Source organism: Stylophora pistillata, chromosome 4 (genome assembly GCF_964205215.1).
Source record: "Stylophora pistillata chromosome 4, jaStyPist1.2, whole genome shotgun sequence".
Lineage (NCBI taxonomy): Eukaryota > Metazoa > Cnidaria > Anthozoa > Scleractinia > Pocilloporidae > Stylophora > Stylophora pistillata.
This window is the reverse complement of record NC_142522.1, coordinates 18,046,516-18,068,097: the sequence shown is the minus strand read 5'-3', so window position 1 is coordinate 18,068,097 and position 21,582 is coordinate 18,046,516. Positions and strand designations below refer to the sequence as shown.

Genomic DNA, 21,582 nt, shown 5'->3' with positions numbered 1-21,582 from the left:
TAGACCGGATTGCGATCTACTTCAAGAGGATTTGTCATCTGCCTCAGAATGGTGTAAGAGTACTAGTTGGCTTGTGACCGAGAAGTGTCAAGTCCTACACATTACACGGAAGAAAGACCCAATAAGATGTCAATATTCGTTGAATGACATCTTACTACCGGAAGTGGACCACCACAAACATCTGGGACTTTGGTTGGAGTCGTCCTTAACATGGGATTTTCACGTTAACTCAATTTGTGCTAAAGCTAGCAGGGTGTTGGGCCTGATTAAAAGAACATTTGGTTATTCAAACAAGACTGGCATCAAGACAGCTTTCAAGGCGCTAGTGTTACCTATCCTCGAGTACGCTTGCCCAGTCTGGAACCCTTATCTGGCGAAGCACAATCGAAGCGATTCAGAGAAGAGCGTCCCGACTAATATGTGGCCCTGATAACGAATATCCTGAAACAGGTGGTGTGTGCACTCTGATTGCGTTGCATCATGGTCGTAAAACAAAAATTGAGTCATCTGCATCTTGACGCGTTGGAGTGAACATCTTTGGTGGCAGCGAGATATGGCGTGAGTATACGTGGATTTTAATGGGGATTCACTGTCTGTTGCCATTCCTTCGAAAGTTAAAACGTTTGACGGGCCTGCGCGATTCTTGTCATTCCTCCGTGACGAATTCGTTTTTAAGAGGTAACTGACGTTATTTAGAAAGATTCCAAACTGCAATCTGCCTAAGAATCTCAACACAAATGGCAACGGTTACACTCACAACCGATAGCGGGATGAATAATTTCAATGTCAGTAATTATATTCCTAGATGCGAGTTATTCAACTGTGAATTGACCCTTGACATGCAAACGCATCAGTTAGAGAGACAGAGACCTTGTAATAGACGAACTTTTTCCACCGAGCGTAAATACGGGATTTGTAAAAGGAGAAGCTCGATGCCTCCTAAGAACAAATGTCGCGCTCCACGTTTAGTAAAAATGTGCAGAGTTTCAATATACCCTTCGAGAATAGAGGAAACCTATATGAGGGTTTTGAGAAACGTATCTCTGGAGTTATTACTTCAGGAGACAAGTTTACTCTGAAACAAAGAAAATAGCGCGCGCACAGAAGAAAATGTTGCCTTTTGTAATGCAGTCTCATCTGGCTTTGCCAAACCTCAAGAACATACAGATGGAGAATTATAACACCTCAAAACTGACCCTTACTATCACATCGCAAAGGAAAGTCATCAAAATATATCCTAATAAGAGCTTAACTTTGAGGGTAGAAGATTTAAAAGCGCTAGCGAATGGTAGGAGACGCACAAGCCTATCAACACCTTTCAACGGTCGACTGCCTTTTGCCTTCCGGCTTTCCGGCGTGTCGCCTCACGCAAGGCAGAGGTTTTCATGGATCAAGTGCCTCTTTTCATTGCTCTAATTAAACTGTCCTTCATTCGATGATCAAGATAGAAGATTTACCACACAACACTCGCGATTAGTTAATTTTCCTTCACTGAGGAAAGTAGATTTACAACATGATTGACAAATGCCCTTACAGTACTAACGCTCTGTAACGTAACACAAGAAACGCAACAATGGGCCTTTTCGCTCCACAAAAGGGTCTTAAACACTATCACTTAAAATGCACAAAACATTTGTACCGTTGGAGCGCGTTTGAACGCGTTTGGTCAGAGCTGTTGAAGAAGGATCAAAGTGGCCATACAAATCTTTGAAAGGCTTCAAACTACGACGTACAACGAATTTGACTAGCTCGAATACCGGTCTCAAATTACATGCTAAAATACAGTGTTTGTGTTTGTCCTTGAGAACGATATAATACGTGACAAATACGCACGAAAAGTATTTCTACGCATTCAGAATATATCAAATTATATTTACCTATAGTGAAAGGAAAAAGAAACGGCCTAACTTTTACGGAATATTCAGTCAAACTCTAGCTATTTCAACCGCTTTTACCGCCATATTGAAAATAACGCTACCACAATGCAATGCAATCGGAGTGCGCACACCGCCCGACTTCTAGGGTTAAATTGGGTCTCTTTAGAACTGAGAAGGAAATATCTTAGCCTAGTTAAAATGTATAAGATTATATTTGGTTACTGTGATATCAACTGCCATCAGTATTTTGATATTATTGGAATAACTCGTACAAGAAGTAAACATGAGTATAAAATAAGGCCGAAAATTGCCCGTACAAATTATTTAAAATATTCATTCTTTCATAGATGTATTAATGATTGGAACTCTCTGCCTTCTGATGTAATGTCATCTCCTAGCCTCCAGTCTTTTAAAGTTTCACTGATTACCTATGCTCTTAATACTAGGCATAGTGTTTTTAATATAAGTTTATGCATTACTATTTTTGGAGGGTATGTCTTAGCATGGAAATTTGGCTTCCCCCTACTACCATCCTGTTAACCATTTTTTTTATTTTTGTTTGTTTATATATGTATTATTATTATTATTATTATTAGTATTAGTATTTTAGTTCATTTGTATCGGTTATGTATGGTTACGAACTGCTATTAAACAGGTAAAGGTCGGAAACTAATAAAAGCCTTCGTGCAGACCTTGAATTCACAAACGCTACGACAGCGCTAATGACGGCCAGCTCGCCAAATATCCGGGTTTATCAGCAATTGTATCGGTTACTTATCAGGTGAATAGATCATAGTCTGATGAGATTTGCTGAGTCGACAGCTAATCTTAATATAATTTTTTCGTGTTCTTCTATTTTAGATGAAACAAATCATGTCACTTTTCTCGATATTTTGGTTTTGGGAGGATGTTGTATTACCGTTTGCGGCATCTCCACATATCCCCACCTGTGTTGAACTTATGGTAGCACGCGTTCGACCAAGGTCATAAGATTCTCAAGGTAAAGAAAACAACAATAAAAGAAAACAATTGTAACCGCACTGCATGAATCAACGAAATAACAGGAATTTCACCTCAAAAGTGGGCTCAACTGGGAGAGCCTCGGTTACCTGGTCACATGGCGAAAGTTTCATTTTAGGAAGCACCCGAAGAAGACGGTGTTCATCCATTTATTACGGTCAATTATACAGAAAGGTAATAAAGGAATTTTCCGAACTTTCCATTTAAGAGCAGAATACTGGCATCGCTCGTTTGAGATGTATCAATTCGATACAGTCCCACGGGCGCAGTCCAATTGATAGTACTGATAGTAAAATCAAGGACAAGTGAACCATAATGAGGCCCTCTGAGGTCGATCTATGCATGGTGAAGTAAAGGTAAGACAAGACAGCGTTCCTTTCAAGCTTTTATTTAAGGTTTCTTTATACAATAACTCCAGGCTTTCAATAAACTAGTTACTCAATAAACCAGTTACACATGACCACATGCATTCACGTGAAAAGAATGTGAGATACATGCAAAAAATGTCTATGAAATAAAACTAAAATCCGTAATCAAACCGAAAACGGCAACAAAATATGTTTTCGGCAATGTAACAGTTTACTCGAGACTGATTTCTCAGTCAAAGTTTACATAGTAAACATTACGTCCACCTTTTGAACTATTATCATGAGTTAACAAACCAGAGAAGTTAAAGTGATGCATACTTATGCAAAAACAAATTGTTTTCAAATACACGAGTTCCTTACTTCAAAAGGGATCAGCTCGGACCCAGCCATTCATCTCTATGTCATCGCTATTTTGTTCAGTTCAACCGGTTCATTTTGAGTGGAAGTTACGACAAAGCCTGACTGAGAACTTTGCATCGATATTTCGTCACATCCCCCGCGTCACGTTTATGTTGCAGCAGTGTACCCCACCCCTACCTTGCGCGATTCCAGCACAAGAAGAATAGTAAACCAGGAGAAGAGGACTATAGGGATAATATTTCAACTATTAATTATGACTGATCTTATAAGTTAATATTTTGTTGTTTCTTTACATGTTTTTTTGTCTGTTTGTTGGTTGATCAACTTCTCTTTCATTGCCCGCAAGTCGGAGAAGTTTTATCAAGTACCCAGCACTAGAGATCAGTACAACAAACAATAACCTACTTTCTTATTCAACGTCTTCCAACAACTCAGTGAGCTTAACCTAACTCGTGACAGAGGGAACCTTGTGTCACTACACACGATACCCTTCAAAATTTAAAAAGTGCTCAATTCGCATCCTGAAAAAAAAAAAAACCTATGAAAAACATGCTTTCAATTGTTGGGTGGAGTTAACACCGAAAAAGATATTTTTATTAACCTGAAATGATTCTTTTGACATGAGTCCCACCAAATATTCTTGGGTGTATCTTTGGTCTAGGACATGAGGAACATATTGAACTGAAAAACTTCCGTTCAAGTTCCTCATACCAGGGTCGCCCTTTTCCCACCTGCCTCTGAGTTTTAACTCACTTCGTTAGCAGGAAAAGTAGGGTTTGCTATCATTGAACTTAAGACCTAAGCCGGCCCTACGGAGCTTTGATACTAACCGGTCGGTGACTTAACGCTATACGCCTAAATTAAACCGGCTGCAGTAGTTTAAATGCTAACCGCCAATAATGTTGGTTGAACAAAGTGAAACCGTTTTACAATGTTGAACCTCGCAAATAAGGTACTAAACATCTATTCAAAGCATTTCATTGGATGATCCAAGTTTTTTTCTGCTGATACTTTCAAGTTTCTGCTATTTTATTTCAGCCCGCGTGAAATTTCCTGTAGCTATTGAAGGGCCATTTATACGTAAAAATGTGTGCGCTACACAGGGCGAAGTTCGCCTCGTAGACTAAGAGATAAAAAGAATTTAACTTTCAGAAAATATACAAAACTACAATAGTAATGCAAAGGCATTGTCGCCGGTCAATATCAAACAAAGTATAAAAAATGGAACCATCCTCTACATACTGATGTGGAAAACAAATCTTTTGATTTAAGTAGTTCGATCGATCCTACTGATAAGCCGTTTGTACAGACCGTTTGATGATTATTAGATTTTTTTTTACTAAAATACCCCGATATAATATAAATAAAAAATATCACATATAAATCACAAATCATTGTTTTTGTAGTGACAGCTGTCTTCATGCTTGGAGCAAAGGCATATACGGTATGCACGATCATTTTTGTCTTGTTTTGTTGTTATTGTTTTGTTTTTTTATCAAATGTAAACTTGTCGCTTAAACATAGCTAGCGTTGTCTAGAGACGCCTGCTTTGGCTTAAGAGGTTAAAACTTTACAAGATTCTTAGTTTTCTCTAATTGTTCCGCCGAAAAAAGTTTGAACACGAAAAGATATGAAGCTAAAAAAAAATTTTTTTCAAACCACCCATGATTGTCATGTAGAAATAATTTTCATTGGCCAAAATATTCGCGGAGTATTCTATTACCAATGAAGCACCGAGGATGTGCCATGTACGGTGACCCCTGAGTTGAAACACTGTACCTAGTATTTTTATAAATATGCCGAAAGCTCTGTATTGGCTTTAAGTTGTTGACGAACGCTTCATCAGTACTTCATCGTATAAAATGCGTAAGTAAGTATGCTGTGGGAAACATGCTTGAAGCGATCATTTTAAAGCAAATTCACTATGGCTACTTGGCCGAATGATGCCGACATATTTTGGCAGCAGGAATCACTTTATAGATAACGTATTCATTTTACGGCCAATAAAGTTCATTTTCTCTGGTTCCGAGAAGCTGATTCTTCTACGAGCAAGTTCTGGAGGGACCTGCAAAAACGAAAAGGATCAGCTCAAAGAATCAGTAACGCTGTCCTAATTTATGTATAGTTACCTTTTGTTACATGAATGGTGTGTCAGTTTATTTTTTTCTCTGGCTCGATTTGTTTTCAATCCCTACCAAGCTAATCGTTGAATAACGATTGATATCAGTAAATCGAGGACCACTCCGGCAAAAGTAACAATAAATCTCTTAACAGATACATGGACTGCTCTCTACTTCATGAATTTATCAGTTATCATAAATATCTTGTATCGCGTAAAGCCACATAGATTTAGACGATCTTTAACATTGAAGAATAATCAGTTACAAGAAGCGGATTCTGAAAAAAAAGTCCCCCAAACTAGGATACAAAGCATGGCAATCGTATTAAGAAAGAGACAACACAATCAGAATCAGAGTGATTTATATCTATCCTAACTGCCAAATGCCCAACAAGTCATAAAAGTTAGTCAATGTGCTGTAACGGACAACACTCACGTTCTGTTGCTGAAGAAACTCGGCGATCCGGCTGAATTGCGGTCGAGCTCTTGGCTGGTTATTCCAACAATCTTTAATAAGTTGCTGAAGAGAATAAAAATTAAGTTGCGTGGTAAAAAACACTTCCATGTTCTGATGACACAAAAACAGAGATAAAGAGGAAATGCCCATGATAGCTTTTCAACCGTTCACTAGTTCACCTTGAAGGATTCCGGGCACTGTAGATGTGCTACACTTTCTTGCCTTCCTTTCCCGATCATCCATATGATGGAATGTGTTGGGAAGTTTAAGGGCCATCTGCCGGTAAGAATCTCGAACAGGATCGTGCTGGTAACATAATATATCGTTGAACAAATAATTTAGCTCAAATAATCACCCTTTCGAGTGTCTATCGGTAAGTGTGTTTGAGTGGCTATCAAAAGCGTGAGATGGTGTCAACAGCTTTTGAACACACTGGCACGTAAACATTAAAATGGCATCGGTTCTTGAAGTGTCAAAAATTTACCCCGAGCAAGTATTCAATCGAAGGCCGTTGTTTTAGTTTCAAATTTTAGGAAACGTACCTATACGCGTACACGTTCGACCATTCGGAGTTCTTTTCCTCGGGCGATAAAACACAGCCTTTCCTTGAAAGTGTGCGCATGAGCTCGGGAGCGAGGTATGTCAGATGTCCCTGTGGTATACTGGCATAGCCCTCCCTGGAAAAAATAACATAGACACAATCAATGCGAAAGACACAATCAATGATAAATTGGACTAATACTGGCTAACTCAGTGAGTAATACGCCGGGGGAGCAGGGATGGCGCAGTGATGACAGCACTCGCCTCCCAACAACTGTGGCCCGGGTTCGATTCCCGGAGCTGGTTTCGTCCTTGTCCGGGTTTTTCTCCGGGTCCTCCGGTATTCCTCCCTTTGAAAAAACCATCATTTCAAATTCCTATTCGACCTGGAAACAGTGGACAAGAAGAGCCTTCTAGTGGAATGTCCTCCACTAAATTCTCATTTACGCCAGGAGTTTGTTTCCTTGCTGCTCTGGGATATCCCTCTTTGTGCTTCAGGTACAAACAATTTTCCTGACCTTTCAACTCGTGTCGTTTTATTGCAATATCCTGAAACACAGAGCTTCACTTTGGACTCAAGAAACACGTTCATGGTGGTAAGGGCTGGAAGAACGATGCCTTTGGCATGAAGATAACTCATACCCTGGAGAGAAATAAAAACAAAAAAACAAAAAACGATATCTGATTTTAGCACTTAGAAACAAATACCTGGTCTGAGGGAGAGGTGTCGGTTGACAACAAAAAATCAAGGACGTTTTCAAGGTCTACGGAAAATTATACAGTCTATGAGATCCTTGTGGGAATTCTCATCGACATCTACCAGGTATCAATTCTCGCCGTTTTTCTTGATGTTCTTCTTTCTGTTTAATTCTCCCAATTCTTCTTCAACTTGAATGGCAGTTCTGTTGGATTTATCTTTTAAACAAGTGCAACAGATGATAATCATTGATCTCATCAGTGGCCTTCTTGATTTCCGTTAGTGTCAATTAAACAGTAATAAAATAAATTCTTCTAAAGTGCATCTAAGTAATCTGAGCACACTTTATAGAAGATTCACTTTAACGTAAGTGAATTCATTTTGAAGATTTACGATGGGTGTAGACACAAACCTGTGAAATTTGCTTGGCAATAGATATCTTAGACTGCAATGAGAACAAGTCCTGCCGAACATGAAGATGGTTGTAGAGTGATAAACCTCTTCTTACACTAGAAAAAAAGGGGACTATTGAGTATCAATTTATTCTAACAATTCGTTTAATATTCAAGAAGACAGACGAGAGAAATGTGTACCTGGTGATGACTGCAAGGTTTGGTGGTTCAAGACACGCGCCCATGAAGAGAACAACATTTTCATGTCTAATCATGCTCAACACAGACACCTCGTTGAGGAATTCCTCGACTTCTTCTTTCGTTGACCTCCGCCGCGTATGAATCATGATGTCGCCGTGCCACCTTCCCCTAAAGACAGATTTTCACGTGAATAAAACGGCATAGAGACTTGAGGCTTCTTTACAACAGAAGAAGTCGATCGCAATATTCAAACCTTCCTCCATTCTCACTCACTCACTCATTACAATCTATTCCCAAAACTGACACCTTTTTAGGTTAGTAGGCATATTTGAGACAAAGGACATTAATCGATAATGACAATAGAATTCTCACTTGTAAACGTATCCTTTGGGGCTGACACCCACTATTTCCCCAAACTGTAAATCTGAGTAAGGGATGCTCCATTCTCGAAGAGATTTCTGTAAGAAGGATTAGAAAACGTTAATATCGTTAAGAGGTCATGTAGTGTATAGGATGCCAACGAGCATGAAATATGCGCGATGTAATGCGAGGCGTGATGGTGTGATGTAATATACAGCATGTCTTTAATTATTTAGGTAGTTCTCTTAGGTACGTGAATAAAACCGATTTCATTTTAACCACTGTGTACTACATTGGCGACGAGGATTTCGAGAATGGTGAAGATTTAGAGGACTTCAAGGATTTCGAGGTTTTGTCCAGGGTTTCAGGAGTTTCGTCCGGGAATTCGTAAGTGATTTCGCCAGAGATTTTATTCAGAGATGCCGGGACACGGTGGATCAGACGAAACGACAAGCGGTGCTGTTGGCAGTTCTGTTAATGGTTCTGGAATGGCTACAGTTGCTTTAGATGTCAGTGGATTGGAACCATTTAATCCGAAGGGAGAGGCACACAATTTAAGTCAGCGGTGGAAGAGATGGAAGCGAGCGTTCGATTTGTACGTGACGGGAAAAGGTGTTTCGAACGACGCTCAAAAGCGAGCTCTTCTGTTGCACGTTGCTGGTATGGACGTTCAAGAAATTTATTTCACATTAGCCGGTGATGGCGAGGATGTGAGTTTTCAGGCAACACTTCAGGTACTTGACAATTATTTTGTTCCCAAGTCAAATGTTCCTTTTCAGAGACATTTGTTTAGACAAATCTCGCAGGAGAGTGGAGAAACTGTGGACCAGTTTGTGTGCAGATTGCGTCAGCGAGCAGCGACTTGTGAGTTTGGCGTCAACGAGGACGACTATATTCGGGATCAACTCATAGACAAGTGTTACTCAAGCCACTTGCGCCGGGAGTTCCTGGAAAAGGAAGGGACTGTTACTTTGGGTGATTTGTTGCGGGTTGCGAGATCCCAAGAAGCATTTGATAGACAACTGAAACAATTCAACACGGACCAGGTAGACCGGGTCAATGCAGTGAGAGGAAAAGTGGATGGAAACAAGAATCCCAGAAAATTGAAGACGTGCTTTAGTTGCGGACGGGAAGGACACTTTAGTCAGGATTGGTGCCCGGCGCGAGGTCAGACTTGCGGGAAGTGCGGTACGATAGGCCATTTCAAAGTCAAATGCCCCCAATTCCATCAGCGAGGCGGCGCCCAGTCGGGATCCAAAGAAACGAGGAATAGCAGAGGTGGATTTGGTCGGGGTGGACGTGGACGCGGAAGACTGGGGCAAGAGGCAAATCTAGTGACTCGCGGACCTGCCTCCCGAGAAGAGGACAAAAAAGATTTTGCAACACCAGCTCGTCAGTCAAGACCCGATTATGCCTTTTCAGTGGAACAGTTGGATGACCACAGGGAAGAAAGAAGTGCGTTGGTAACGCTGAACATCGGTGGTGTGTACGTACCAGATGTTCTTAGTGATTCGGGAGCTTCATGTAATGTTATGGGACAGCGGACCTGGGAATTACTAAAGCAGAAGGGGATCAAGTGTGAATCTCGGAAGTCTGCGAAAGAAATTTTTGCTTATGGTGGCGTAGAACCTTTATCGACACTAGGAACTTTTACAGCAGATGTCACGCAAGCTGGGTGTGAGTTTAAAGACGGAAGTAAGGCTGAATTTATAGTGGTTGAAGGCGATGGTCGTACGCTGTTGGGGCGCGAAACTGCCGAGGTGCTAAACCTGCTACGTGTTGGTCCTTTTCAGGCAAACAGTGTTGACGGAGGACGACCAGACGGCAGCGTTAGAGGAAAATACAAGGAGTTATTTAGTGGTGTTGGTCTTTTGAAGGGTTACGAATTAAAACTGCATGTTGATGAGTCAGTGAAGCCTGTAGCGCAGCATGTACGTAGGATTCCTTTTGGGTTGCGAGAGAAGGTTGATGCAAAGCTTGATGAACTTTTGAGGCTGGATATCATAGAGGAAGTGCCGGAAGGGCCGTCAGGATGGATATCGCCATTGGTGGTTGTTCCCAAAGGTGACGGTGACGTGAGGGTCTGTGTTGACATGCGCCGAGCGAATGAAGCAATCATCAGGGAGCGGCATCCAATTCCAACCGTCGAGGAGCTGTTACATGACTTGAATGGAAGTACTATGTTTAGCAAGATTGATCTCAAGTGGGGTTTTCACCAGATCCTGCTCAGCGAGGAAAGTCGTCACATTACTACTTTCGTCACGCACCGAGGACTGTATCGGTACAAGCGGTTGATGTTTGGGGTGACATCGGCACCAGAAAAGTATTAGCAAATCATCAGAGACGTGTTAAGGGGTTGTGCTGGGGTTGCCAACATTGCGGACGATCTTATTGTTCATGGAGGTAACGTGGAGGAACACGACAAGCGTCTTTTTGCTGTGTTGGATAGACTGAGTGAAGTGGGGTTGACGGTGAACGGAGACAAGTGCCAGTTTAGGTTGTCGAAGCTTACGTTCTTTGGCCATGAGTTGACTAGTGACGGTATAAATCCATGCGAAGAGAAAATAGCCGCTATTAGAGATGCAAGACCTCCCAAAGACGCAAGCGAAGTACGATCGTTTATGGGTATTGTCCAGTATTCTTCGAAGTTCATGCCAGACGTAGCGTCCGTAGCGAAGCCTATTCAAGAGTTGACCAAGAAGGGCGTAGTGTTTCACTGGGGAAATGAGCAACAAGCAGCTTTTGAGGAACGAAAGCGTCTAATCACCCAGGCGGAGACACTGGCTTATTTTAAGGTTGGCTGCAGAACGCGAATCATTGCTGATGCATCCCCAGTTGGCTTAGGGGCAGTTCTCACCCAGCAGCAGAGAGGCATGTGGAGAGTTGTCTCATACGCATCAAGGAGCTTAACTGACGTCGAACGGCGCTACAGCCAAACGGAGAAGGAAGCGCTGGCCTTGGTTTGGGTATGTGAACGGTTTAACATGTATGTTTCTGGACAGGACTTCGAGTTGGAGACCGACCACAAGCCTATGGAGCGTATCTACTCCAGTACTTCGAGACCTTGCGCCAGGATAGAGAGATGGGTCTTAAGGCTACAAGGGTACGATTTTAAAGTAGTGTACCGCCCAGGAAAGACTAATATAGCAGACGCGTTGTCCCGCTTGAATTCGGATCACGTGGACCATGGAGAGGAGTATGACTATGTTAGAGCAATTGTTGAGGACTGTGTACCCGTTGCTCTATCACCTAGAGAGATTGAGGAAGCTTCCTATGATGACGAGGAATTGACCCAGGTGAAGAAATGTGTTAAGACAGGGAACTGGGACCAGTGTATACTTCCCTCGTATGCACAGGTCAAGGACGAATTATGTCTGTATGGTGAACTCTTGCTTCGAGGCACAAGGATTGTGGTTCCCAGGCTCTTGCGCGACAGGATGGTGCGGTTAGTACACGAAGGGCACCAGGGTATAGTCAAAACGAAGTATCGTCTCCGCAGTAAAGTTTGGTGGCCAAGAATGGACAAAGACGTTGAGAAGTTTTGTATAATTTGTCATGGCTGCCAAGTCACTTCTGGATTTGACCCCCCAGAGCCGATGTCTCGTGTTTTTCCTCCAAGTGCCCCTTGGCAGGACTGTGGAGCAGATCTACTAGGACCCCTACCCACAGGAGAGAGTATTTTGGTGGTGGTCGATTACTATAGTCGATTCCTAGAGGTTGCTATAATGAAGTCTACGACAAGTTCCAAGGTCATCGAAGCACTTGCACCCATGTTTGCAAGATTCGGTTTTCCATTCTCGCTAAGGACAGATAATGGCCCCCAATTCGTGTCTGAAGAGTTTGAAGCCTTTTTACGTACGAGTGGTATCGAACACCGGAAAACCACTCCATTGTGGCCACAAGCCAATGGAGAGGTGGAACGCCAGAATCGCTCGTTACTGAAATGCATACAGATCGCACATTTGGAAGGAAGGAACTGGAGAACTGAGTTGCTGGTATGGTTGATGGCGTACAGATCCACTCCGCAAACGACGACAGGGACTACACCCTGTTATATGATGTTTGGTCGCGAAATGAGATCCAAGCTGCCAGAGCTAAAGAGAGAGACAGTTGGTGTGCCAGGCGAGGAAGTGCAAGAGCGAGATTGGTCATGTAAATTAAAGGGAAAAGCTTACGCTGACCTTAAGAGGGGTGCCACGCCCAAAAGCATAAGTGTTGGCGACACGGTTCTTGTGAAAGCAGAGAAAACCAACAAGCTGTCTACCAACTTTAACCCTGATCCCTTTAAGGTTGTCCATAAGACGGGGTCAGAGGTAACGCTCAGGAACGAGACTGGCATTGAACTGAAAAGAAACACTGTGTTTGTAAAGAAGCATAACGAGCACGGAGATGTATCCAATGGCAACGAAGACCAAGTGGTACAGGCAGGTTCTGTAGTACGAGTGGATGACCCAGGGGCAAGCAAAATTTCAGAGACGACAGTCGTACCGATGCCAAAAGAGATTCCTCGAACGTCTGAAGATTCTCAAGAACAACCTAGACATTTCCCAGACAATGAAAATACCGGAGTGGGAAGGCCTGTTCGGAGGTCGACCCGGACTATAAGACCGCCCGATCGTTATAAAGCCATATGAACTGAATATGATATGAACTGAATATCTTCAACTTCTTGTCCTTTTATCGAGCGACTGGTTTAATTTAAAGACTTTGATTTGTATGTTGAATATTTAGGAAAGGAGGGAATGTAGTGTATAGGATGCCAACGAGCATGAAATATGCGCGATGTAATGCGAGGCGTGATGGTGTGATGTAATACCCTCGAGACCTGCATATATACAGCATGTGTTTAATTATTTAGGTAGTTCTCTTAGGTACGTGAATAAAACCGATTTCATTTTAACCGCTGTGTACTACAGGTCAGAAGGACAAACTTGATCTTGAATGCTCTCTAACAGGCTATTGTATTTGAAGGCGAAGTAACCAAGTTCACTCACGCGCCGAAAGATAAAAACCGGTCTTGAACCTGATTCTCGTGCTCAAAGTCAAAACTAGATCTCCAATGAAAGGCTCCAATGTCATATTTTAGGCCCCATACATGTTAGCAAACATTTTATTCTTGGATGGATGTTTTTAGTTTCATTTGGGACGGCGCCGAGAGAATTGGGGACTGAGGAGGAGAGGGGAGGGGGAACAGGTAGCGTGATTGCACATTGCCAATGATCATTACAAAAGTAGGTACATAGATATGCACCTTCTTCTTATCTTTTTATGTGTGACTCTGTGACTGTGTGACTGAGTAAATAAAGACTCCTTGTCCTCAGATACTAGACGATTTATGTTATTGAGGTCCTTGTCTTGCCCCGCGACGATTAGCTTTCTAGTTATTGGGGAGCAAAGTATCCCACTTTTATTTTATGTAAAAAGATCAAAGAATAAATTGTTGTTTCGTTGTTGTCGAGTTGGCAAACACAAAAACGTTACTATGCTACCGCTAGATGCTGCAAAAACGTTTCCTACCTTAATATCCTCTTCATCCTGCTTATCTCCTTTCAAGCTAAAAGGAAGATTGAATAAAAATATGCAGTAAGATCTGTTTTAAAGTTAAATCGTGCCAGACACTGATTAGCTCCGACAAAGGGCTAACGCTCGAAACGTCAGCTTTTGGAATCGTTACGGTGGCCAATTTACCACTTCAACTTTGTTGATATATCCAAATTACTTAATTTGAGAGACGCATTGCGAAGTGACGAGAAATGAAGTTAGAAAACACCTCTGAAATGAGGAGCATATCTACTGCTTCCGTCGTCTGGCACTCCAGACAATTTTTGGAACAATAATACTACTACTACTAATAATAATAATAATACTAATTAATGAATGTTACTAATTATATGTGCTACCTATCCGTAATTAGCTTAAATTTGCAGGCCAAACTTGCTTGGGGCTCAGATTTTTTCCGGAAACAGTGGAAAATCCGTGGCATGATGGAGGAACTGATGCGTGAGTTCAGTTTGAATTTATCTTTTCATCTAGGACCGCGTCCGATTTCGCAAGAATTGACAAAGTCCTGCTTTCATATCCAAAATATGACACTCGCTAAACATCCGGTTTTTTTTTTTCAGCTCGCAAACACTTAAAGACGGCTAAAAATAGATCTACATACAGAGGGGGAGGTTTTTTTGGTTTCTTTTTAATTTCTATCCTGTCATATATCAAAATATTAATCTAAAGCCTGTTCATGGCGACCAAATCAGGAAGCCCAGTGAAAGGAATCTAAAATTCTAGAAATGCTTCTGAACTTTTATAATCTAATTTTCAACTAATTGCGTAAGAGTAAGTTAATATATGTAAAAGCAAGCTTCAAAAGGAAGGAAAAGTTGAAATCGTTTTATTCTCTCGTTTCAATCCGATTCTCCTATTCGAAACTTACAAGATGAAATGATTTCCTAAATTTTGATATCTAATTTACCTTGGACCTCCAGGTATAAGTTTTTTCTTCCGTTAGTTTTTTTTTTTTTTTTCTACATCCTTTTAGCAATTAATTTGTTGTACGTGATCGATGAAGAGATCCAGTCTTACCTTTTATTTACCGTGGGCAGTGGTTCGTGATATCTAAATGCCTGAAAGTCATCAGCTGCAGGAAAATAAATTGGTGCATTAATGAGAGACAGACAGCATGCATTATTAATTGCAATTCGAAGAAACGCGATAACTCTATTGACGTGTCTTTTGAAAATGAACAGGAAAATATGTGAAAATAGCAGGTTTATAATTCATGAGGTAGCATTTACTCACAGTAAATTGTCTTCAAATGGAAAACTGAAAAATATCCCTTATCTACATGTCATTATCTCACTCTACGTCATCAGTTGTAAAATACTCGTTGATCTCCGTAGGACTAGTGTAGGCATCAAGCTGAGTAAATTTCTCAAACTACAGCTTAAAACCACAACATGTTCCGTGGGATTTTCGACATACAAATAAAAAAATAACCTCAGATTTACTGAACATCATTTTCTGGGGGATTTTCGCCAAACAAAGAGACTAAAACAGCACATTCATTGAAACTAAACGAAGACCTACGCGTTTGGGTGTTGTATTAGGGCCCGGAACGTTACAAAATAAAGCCGCACGCAACTGAAGGTGTGCCTTGAACCAGTAAAAATGTCTCACCTTTGAAATTTAATATCGTAAGTAAAAGTTTCTAACAATCAGAAACCATGTTTAGCCAAGAATGCGTTGGCTAGGTTTATAGAGGTGCCCTTAAATATTTTGATCCGTGCACAGTCAAGGAATCATTTAAGAAATGTTTGTCGATTTTAATGATCTGAATAGACTTCCGTTTGACTTCTGATTATGAACAAATTTGTTTCAGAAATATTATGCAGGTTTTCATGACTGAAGGGTCGAAAAGCAGTCTAAGCGAACACTCAGAGGGCAGGGGAAAAATGTGAACTACAAACTCAACCTATTAAATTCCTAATTTTTTTTTTCACGTGAGCTCTCAGGGCATAAAATTTTCTAAGAGCTATGAACACGCAACGATTAAAGTTCAACTGAACGGGGTAAGAATAAAAACGCAAGAGGCTTCAAATTATTTCCACCTGAAGCGGGTTTTATTAGGCATATTGAATACAATCATCCAACCATAAGCAATTAATCCCGAGACAACCCATAACTTGCATTAGCGCTACCGAGATAAACTACTGATTTGATACTGCTATTAGCATTTTTTTCAGAAACCGGTAATTTTTAGCAAGCCAAGTTTGAATCGTTTTCGGTCGATTTCGACGAAAAAGTTGCGAAAAAAAATTCCTCGTAAAGTAAATCAGCATCGTAGGTTTCCATGTTTCCGTAAGCGACACTGAAGAAACTTTACGGCGAATCGTGTCTCATGGCTGCAGCTCGTAGCAAAATGATTTTATTCAAGTCCACAGGTTATAATCAAATGAGTCAGCTCTTTGCTCAGTTTTCGCCCCCGAAGAGCGGATGAGATGATAAAAAAACTAACAGGTGGACAACTTAGATCGACGGCCATCGCAACATGAAAATCATCATCAATAATATTGACTTGCGAGCGCTGGCGCACTACTGAATACATATTCATTAAGAATCACAAACGTGACTGATGTGAAACTGATGTTTTGTGTGCTTAGCTCGTTTTCTGTCAGCAGAGACTTCATCTAAGTTTAGCATTTGAAATTAAGGAGTACCTTGTCTTTATCGTCGCCGAAACTCAGTACTTCAGCTTTGTCATGATTGATAATGATATACTGAAACAAGTTCATACTGCTAATATCGCATACACAGCTCCGGCTTTTTCAGTTTTCCAATCTACTTTACTCCAAAGACACCCTTTTATCAAAGACGCTCTTAGCGCAAAGATTCAATGTGTACGATAAACTTGTAGACACAACTTACCGGAAAATATTCGTTTGCTGACTCTCTGCTTTTCTTGCATTCTGTTCTTTTGAGGCCAAGTGGCGAAAAAATCGCAAGGCTCTGTTAAATACTCATCTCCTAAATCCACATCGTCAGTACCAATCCCCAGATCAGCATCCTCTGAAAAACCATTCTTTTCACCGCTGTAATCTTCTAAAGTTGCATTTAAAAGTTTAATGTTGGAAAAATCTGGCGTAGGCGAGCAACTACGGTGTGAATTAGCTGAAGATGGACACGATGTATTTGCAGACGAATAGCCGGAAGAATATGAACAGCTAGCTGACGTTGACCAAGAGTTAGCAGGATGCCAGTTCGAGCTTGCCAAAAGGTTTTTATGAACTGCGTCGTCTTGGTCTATAGTGGTCAGGTTTTCACAGATTCTTGACGGGTAATACCTTTCTGGTGAAGGATGTCGCTCAACTGTTACCGTAAGCGATGTCCCTTGTAATTCCTCCGAGTTATTCGGTCGAAAGTCGAGAGCATGCCTCGGGCTGTAACAAAAGGACTCGTATAGTCCATTGATAAGTTTTTGCCGGATTTTACCTTTAGCACTCAGGGGTAAAACTGTTTGTTGCGTCCCTTTTCGAGCGAGATGTTCTAGGTTGGCGTGATGTAATGACCACTTCCCACAGACACTCTGCCCTTTTCGCCAAAATCGCTTGGCTCTTGTTTTTCCTGAAACAATCATCAAGCAGGTTAAAAAGATTGAAATTTGTTACATGACAAAAAACGTCCAAATGCTTGGAAATCAGTAATTCATTCACATAAACTGAAAGGAAAAGAATTCGTTGAGTAAAATAAATATTAATTACACCTTAAAGGTTATATTTTGTCTTTCTCTTACCGGCATTATGTTTTCGGCATCGACGTTCGCACTCCGCTAAAAGAGATGTCGAGCACTTTTGGTGATATTTCAACCTTTAATTCAGAGAGATATTGGAAAATATTCCTTAACGCCTGAACATTTAAACACAAAACAGGAAGATTGTCAAGTCAGTTGTGCTCTGTATACACATTACTATTCATGGGTAGTGAGTAGTTTTACAGTCAGCTCAATGCTGGTTAAACCCTCAAGCTTCTACCAACCTGCAATCCTGGCAACACACCCCAAGAAATCGGATGACTTTTTTGCAACTGTCGCACTGGTTTCGACAGAGAATCTTCCGTGAAAAACTGCAAAACGGAGGACAAAAAAGCAGACCTAGATGACACAAATTGAATTTCACTCCGAACCCTGAGCAGGTGCGTGTTCAATGACAATGAAAACCTTTCCGCCGCTCAACTTTAATAAAAATATTGGGCATTTTTATCCGCGACTGCGAATTCTATTCCCGAAAAAGATACGAACCTCTGTTGCAAATATTTAAGGGCAATTCCATGGGAGATAGACCTTGATAACTTTTGCAATGTCCGCTTTTTTATAGAAGATTTTTGCTAAAAACAATTTACTGCTGTTCGGTCGGAAAATCAACACAATCTCTGTGGTAATTGTTTTGATCACAGTGCACCTGAAATTCTTGCTTTGATTCTTACCTGTGAGCGTCCACTTGCATCCTCTAGTTCAGATTTCTGTTAGCAGAGAATTGTAAATAAACATTATCGAGTCTGAGTGAAGCCAACACTTTCGCTTGAAAACCTAGGAGCTTTGCTCTAGTTTTCGCTGTAGTGCGTCTATAGCTTGCCTTCCAACCTGTGAATATGCAAATAATGGCAAATAATATGTGATCTCCAGCTGCCAAGAATAGACCAATGAGGTGAAGCGTCTCTATAAACATAAGGAATTATGCCCATTGCCTGAATGCAGCAAGTCTTCCAAAACAAGGGGATCGACCTGCCGCTCTAAACAAAATAACTCTTTTTTAATTCCTCCCGTTTAATTTGAATCAGTTCTTTCGTTGGTTTCCATCTCGAGGCGTCAGGACAAAACAAAGACAAGAACGACAAACAGATGTAAAATAAGTCGCTATGAATGGTATTATAGGAGAGACAATGCACAAAGGAACCGGGTTAGCAATATCTAGGAGAAGATCCCTCACTTGTCTTGAATAAATTCCCTTCTTTTTCTCATTACTAGTTTTATTATCAAAATACGTTCTTTAGCTCATTTCCAACAGTAGAAATTTATCATGCATTGTTACTGAGATAAGCAACCCAACTTTGTACAGTTTCACTCCCGAGGCAATGAATTCGCTGGCTCTCTCGCGCAAATTATACTCCTATTCTTTGACATATGTTTAAATTTCACTTTTTTTAAGTGTTCGCCAGAAGAAGTTCTGAAGTGAAGACTCTTATGTAGTTCTTGGGAAATAAAAGGGATCGAAAGATTAAAACGGCCAAACAAAAACTCTTCGAGTACAGGAAGCCTTATTAACACTCAGTGCGGTTTCTTCAAGTAGCCGAACCAACTGGACTAAAATATAAACGTAAATGTGATGCAAATAAGTTGCAACTGAAAAAATAATTGTAATTGCTTACAAATGCTTTTTTAGTGCATGTGCGCTCAAAACATATAAAATAAAAATATAATTTTATCATGCCTTATCACCCAGCCACGTTACGTACGTAAAAGGTAAACGTCAATGATAGCACCCTTGATATGACCTGATATCCCCACATAACTCCTTGCTTGGAAAGTTTAAGACATCTTTCGCCCGCCTACATTTTCACCAAATAAATTAAATCTTCACACCCTCTTTCCCCACCTTTCATTCCCGCTTTGCTGAAGCACGTCTAACGAAAAAGTTTTAGCTTTATGGTCAATTTGTTTATAAGAAAGAGCAACAGAAAGCTAATCATCGACAGCAGTGTTTAGAGAATTTGTAGCATTTTTCTGGCGGTTCAACTTTTACCAACCTTAAACATGAATATCTTCATTTCCAGCAGAGTCATTGATAGTGAAGAAATGATTTTGAGAATCCCTTTCTCGTCTTTCCAAATAATTCTAATTCATGTTTGATACATAGCTATAGATTCCAGCCGGGTGTCGTTTTCTGAGTGATGTACATTCCTCTAAAGCAGTTTTTAAAGAGCTGAGGAACCAACAAAATATTTTTGTTTTGGATAAAAGAGTGCGATGACAGTATGCTAATTCGCCCACCCCTCGATAAATTCCATTCTACTGAGGTGACTCTTTCGCTATAATGTCTTGATTCACACTCCGATAAAACTTATGAATAAGACACGTGGGACAGAATAAAGCGTTAATTTACCCGATCACTCAATGAGTGCATACTAATTTCCGCCTACAGCAAAAGTAAAGTAAGACTAAAAGCTTCATCGCCTCTCCGTCCGCACAGTTTCACTTATGAGTCTCTGGAATTTGCTTTTTTGTATAAATATCGATTGTTTTAATAGCGGAAGAGTAATTTAGGATGGACGTCTCGCCATTTGTTTATGATAACAAGAATTAATGCATTATTCACCACGAGGAAGTCACTTTAGCTTGCTTTGTCATTCAGTTATGAAAACAAAGGGTTTAGAACTTCGCAGAAAATTCTGTTTTTTTAACGCTTTTGGTTCTAATAGAAAGTCCAATAGAAACGAAAAGTTAATAAGGAATACTCGAAAGACATTGACTGCAAACAAAAACGGAAATTCTTAAACATAGTAACCCTGTTACTACTTGATTATTACCCTCTTTATCATTTCTGGAAATTACCAATAGGTAAATGAATAAATAAGTACCCCGGCACTAAATCCAATCATAAAGATAAGGACATGAATGTCTTGTAACACACAAGAAATGAGCAAAATTGTATCTCAGGCCAAATCGAGCAGACCGCTCTTACGGAAACTCTGTGTTAATGTGTTACCATTATTTGAACATTATCGTTGATGTTGTCTTTACGGAAGAGAAAATCCTATAATTGACGGCTGCAGAAAAATGTGCTCGCATCGACCGCCTAACCTAAAAACCGACTGGAATAGTTACCTTGTACTAAGTTGGATTTGCAGCTTCGCAGGAAAAGAGATCTCACCAACTGCACCGTTTACCAGCTTCGCACAAGCAAATCAGGAAACTCAAATAAAAAAAAAAAGATCACGAGCTCTTTCTTGTATTCTTTTCACTGGGATGCACGTTTAACGTGCATTCCAGGTGAAGACACTTGTAACCTATCATCATGTACTGAATTCCTGAACAAGTTCCCCTCTCAATCAATATGATCACGCTTCACGTGCTAATCCTTAATCACGGTTCACGTGCTAATCCTTAATCACGCTTCACGTGCTAATCCCTAATCACGCTTCACCGTGTTCAAAAACCTTCCCTGGCCTTTTGAAAGCTGAGATTGTTTTTGTTGCTATTCAAACTTTCTTTCCGCTGCAGCTGTGGAATGGTATTTCTGTCTTCTGCCTCATGGAACTTCTCTCGATAAACATTTGCATTTTGGCGTTTTTGGTTTTTGTTTTTTTTGGTTTACAGTAATTAAGATCAAGAAGCAATCTTTTTACACACACTATTAGACCGTTTTGGAAATGTCTATCTACAATACACACATGTAGGTTCCCGGGTTCAAGAGATTGCAGATTTGGTTTGTCTCCAGGTGGGGATGAGAAACGCGCCGAGTACATGGCGCTTGCACATGCACTAAGAGACTACCTACAAGTTGCAAACAATGCAAGAAAGAAATGTCCTCCTTACTATAAGTGTATTCCAAAAAGTCTGTGTTTCACTTCCAGTGCAATTCAAGGATCTTGTATTTTAAATTTTAACCTATAGAATGGCGCCTTTCCTATTGATAAAGCAAT

The 21,582-nt window shown here is 40.6% G+C and overlaps 1 protein-coding gene and 1 long non-coding RNA gene across 3 annotated transcripts; one reads left to right on the top strand and one right to left on the bottom strand.

The window, feature by feature from the left end:
* The first annotated feature begins 147 nt into the window (after positions 1-147).
* Positions 148-3,097, top strand: LOC148732692 (uncharacterized). Its single transcript, XR_016000175.1, has 2 exons — positions 148-678; positions 2,739-3,097. It is a non-coding gene; the product is annotated as an uncharacterized LOC148732692 (long non-coding RNA).
* A 172-nt stretch (positions 3,098-3,269) lies between these two features.
* On the bottom strand, positions 3,270-20,510 carry LOC111325891 (uncharacterized). 2 transcript variants are annotated; one of them, XM_022929802.2, is made up of 15 exons: positions 19,687-20,510; positions 18,367-18,523; positions 17,920-18,006; positions 17,678-17,751; positions 16,813-17,508; positions 14,971-15,025; positions 13,909-13,945; positions 8,404-8,489; positions 8,032-8,199; positions 7,851-7,947; positions 7,260-7,384; positions 6,744-6,878; positions 6,381-6,507; positions 6,181-6,264; positions 3,270-5,690 (listed from the first exon to the last, which is right to left on the bottom strand). In XM_022929802.2, exons 2-15 carry the CDS (start codon positions 18,384-18,386, stop codon positions 5,595-5,597), a joined length of 1,887 nt encoding a protein of 628 aa, XP_022785537.2. In that variant the 5' UTR covers positions 18,387-18,523; positions 19,687-20,510; the 3' UTR covers positions 3,270-5,594. The 2 variants fall into 2 exon arrangements, with proteins under 2 accessions (XP_022785537.2, XP_088613571.1); XM_088757445.1 differs by lacking the exon at positions 19,687-20,510 and having other exon boundaries at positions 18,367-19,562.
* Positions 20,511-21,582: the final 1,072 nt, after the last annotated feature.

Bases quoted from the DNA above. Each gene is read 5' to 3' on its own strand.
- LOC111325891 (XM_022929802.2), bottom strand. From the start codon at position 18,386: ATGCAAGTGGACGCTCACAG. The intron at 17,509-17,677 runs GTAAGAGAAAGA...TGATTGTTTCAG, and splicing joins ATGCCGAAAACATAATGCCG to GAAAAACAAGAGCCAAGCGA. The intron at 6,265-6,380 runs GTGAACTAGTGA...TATTCTCTTCAG, and splicing joins AGTGCCCGGAATCCTTCAAG to CAACTTATTAAAGATTGTTG.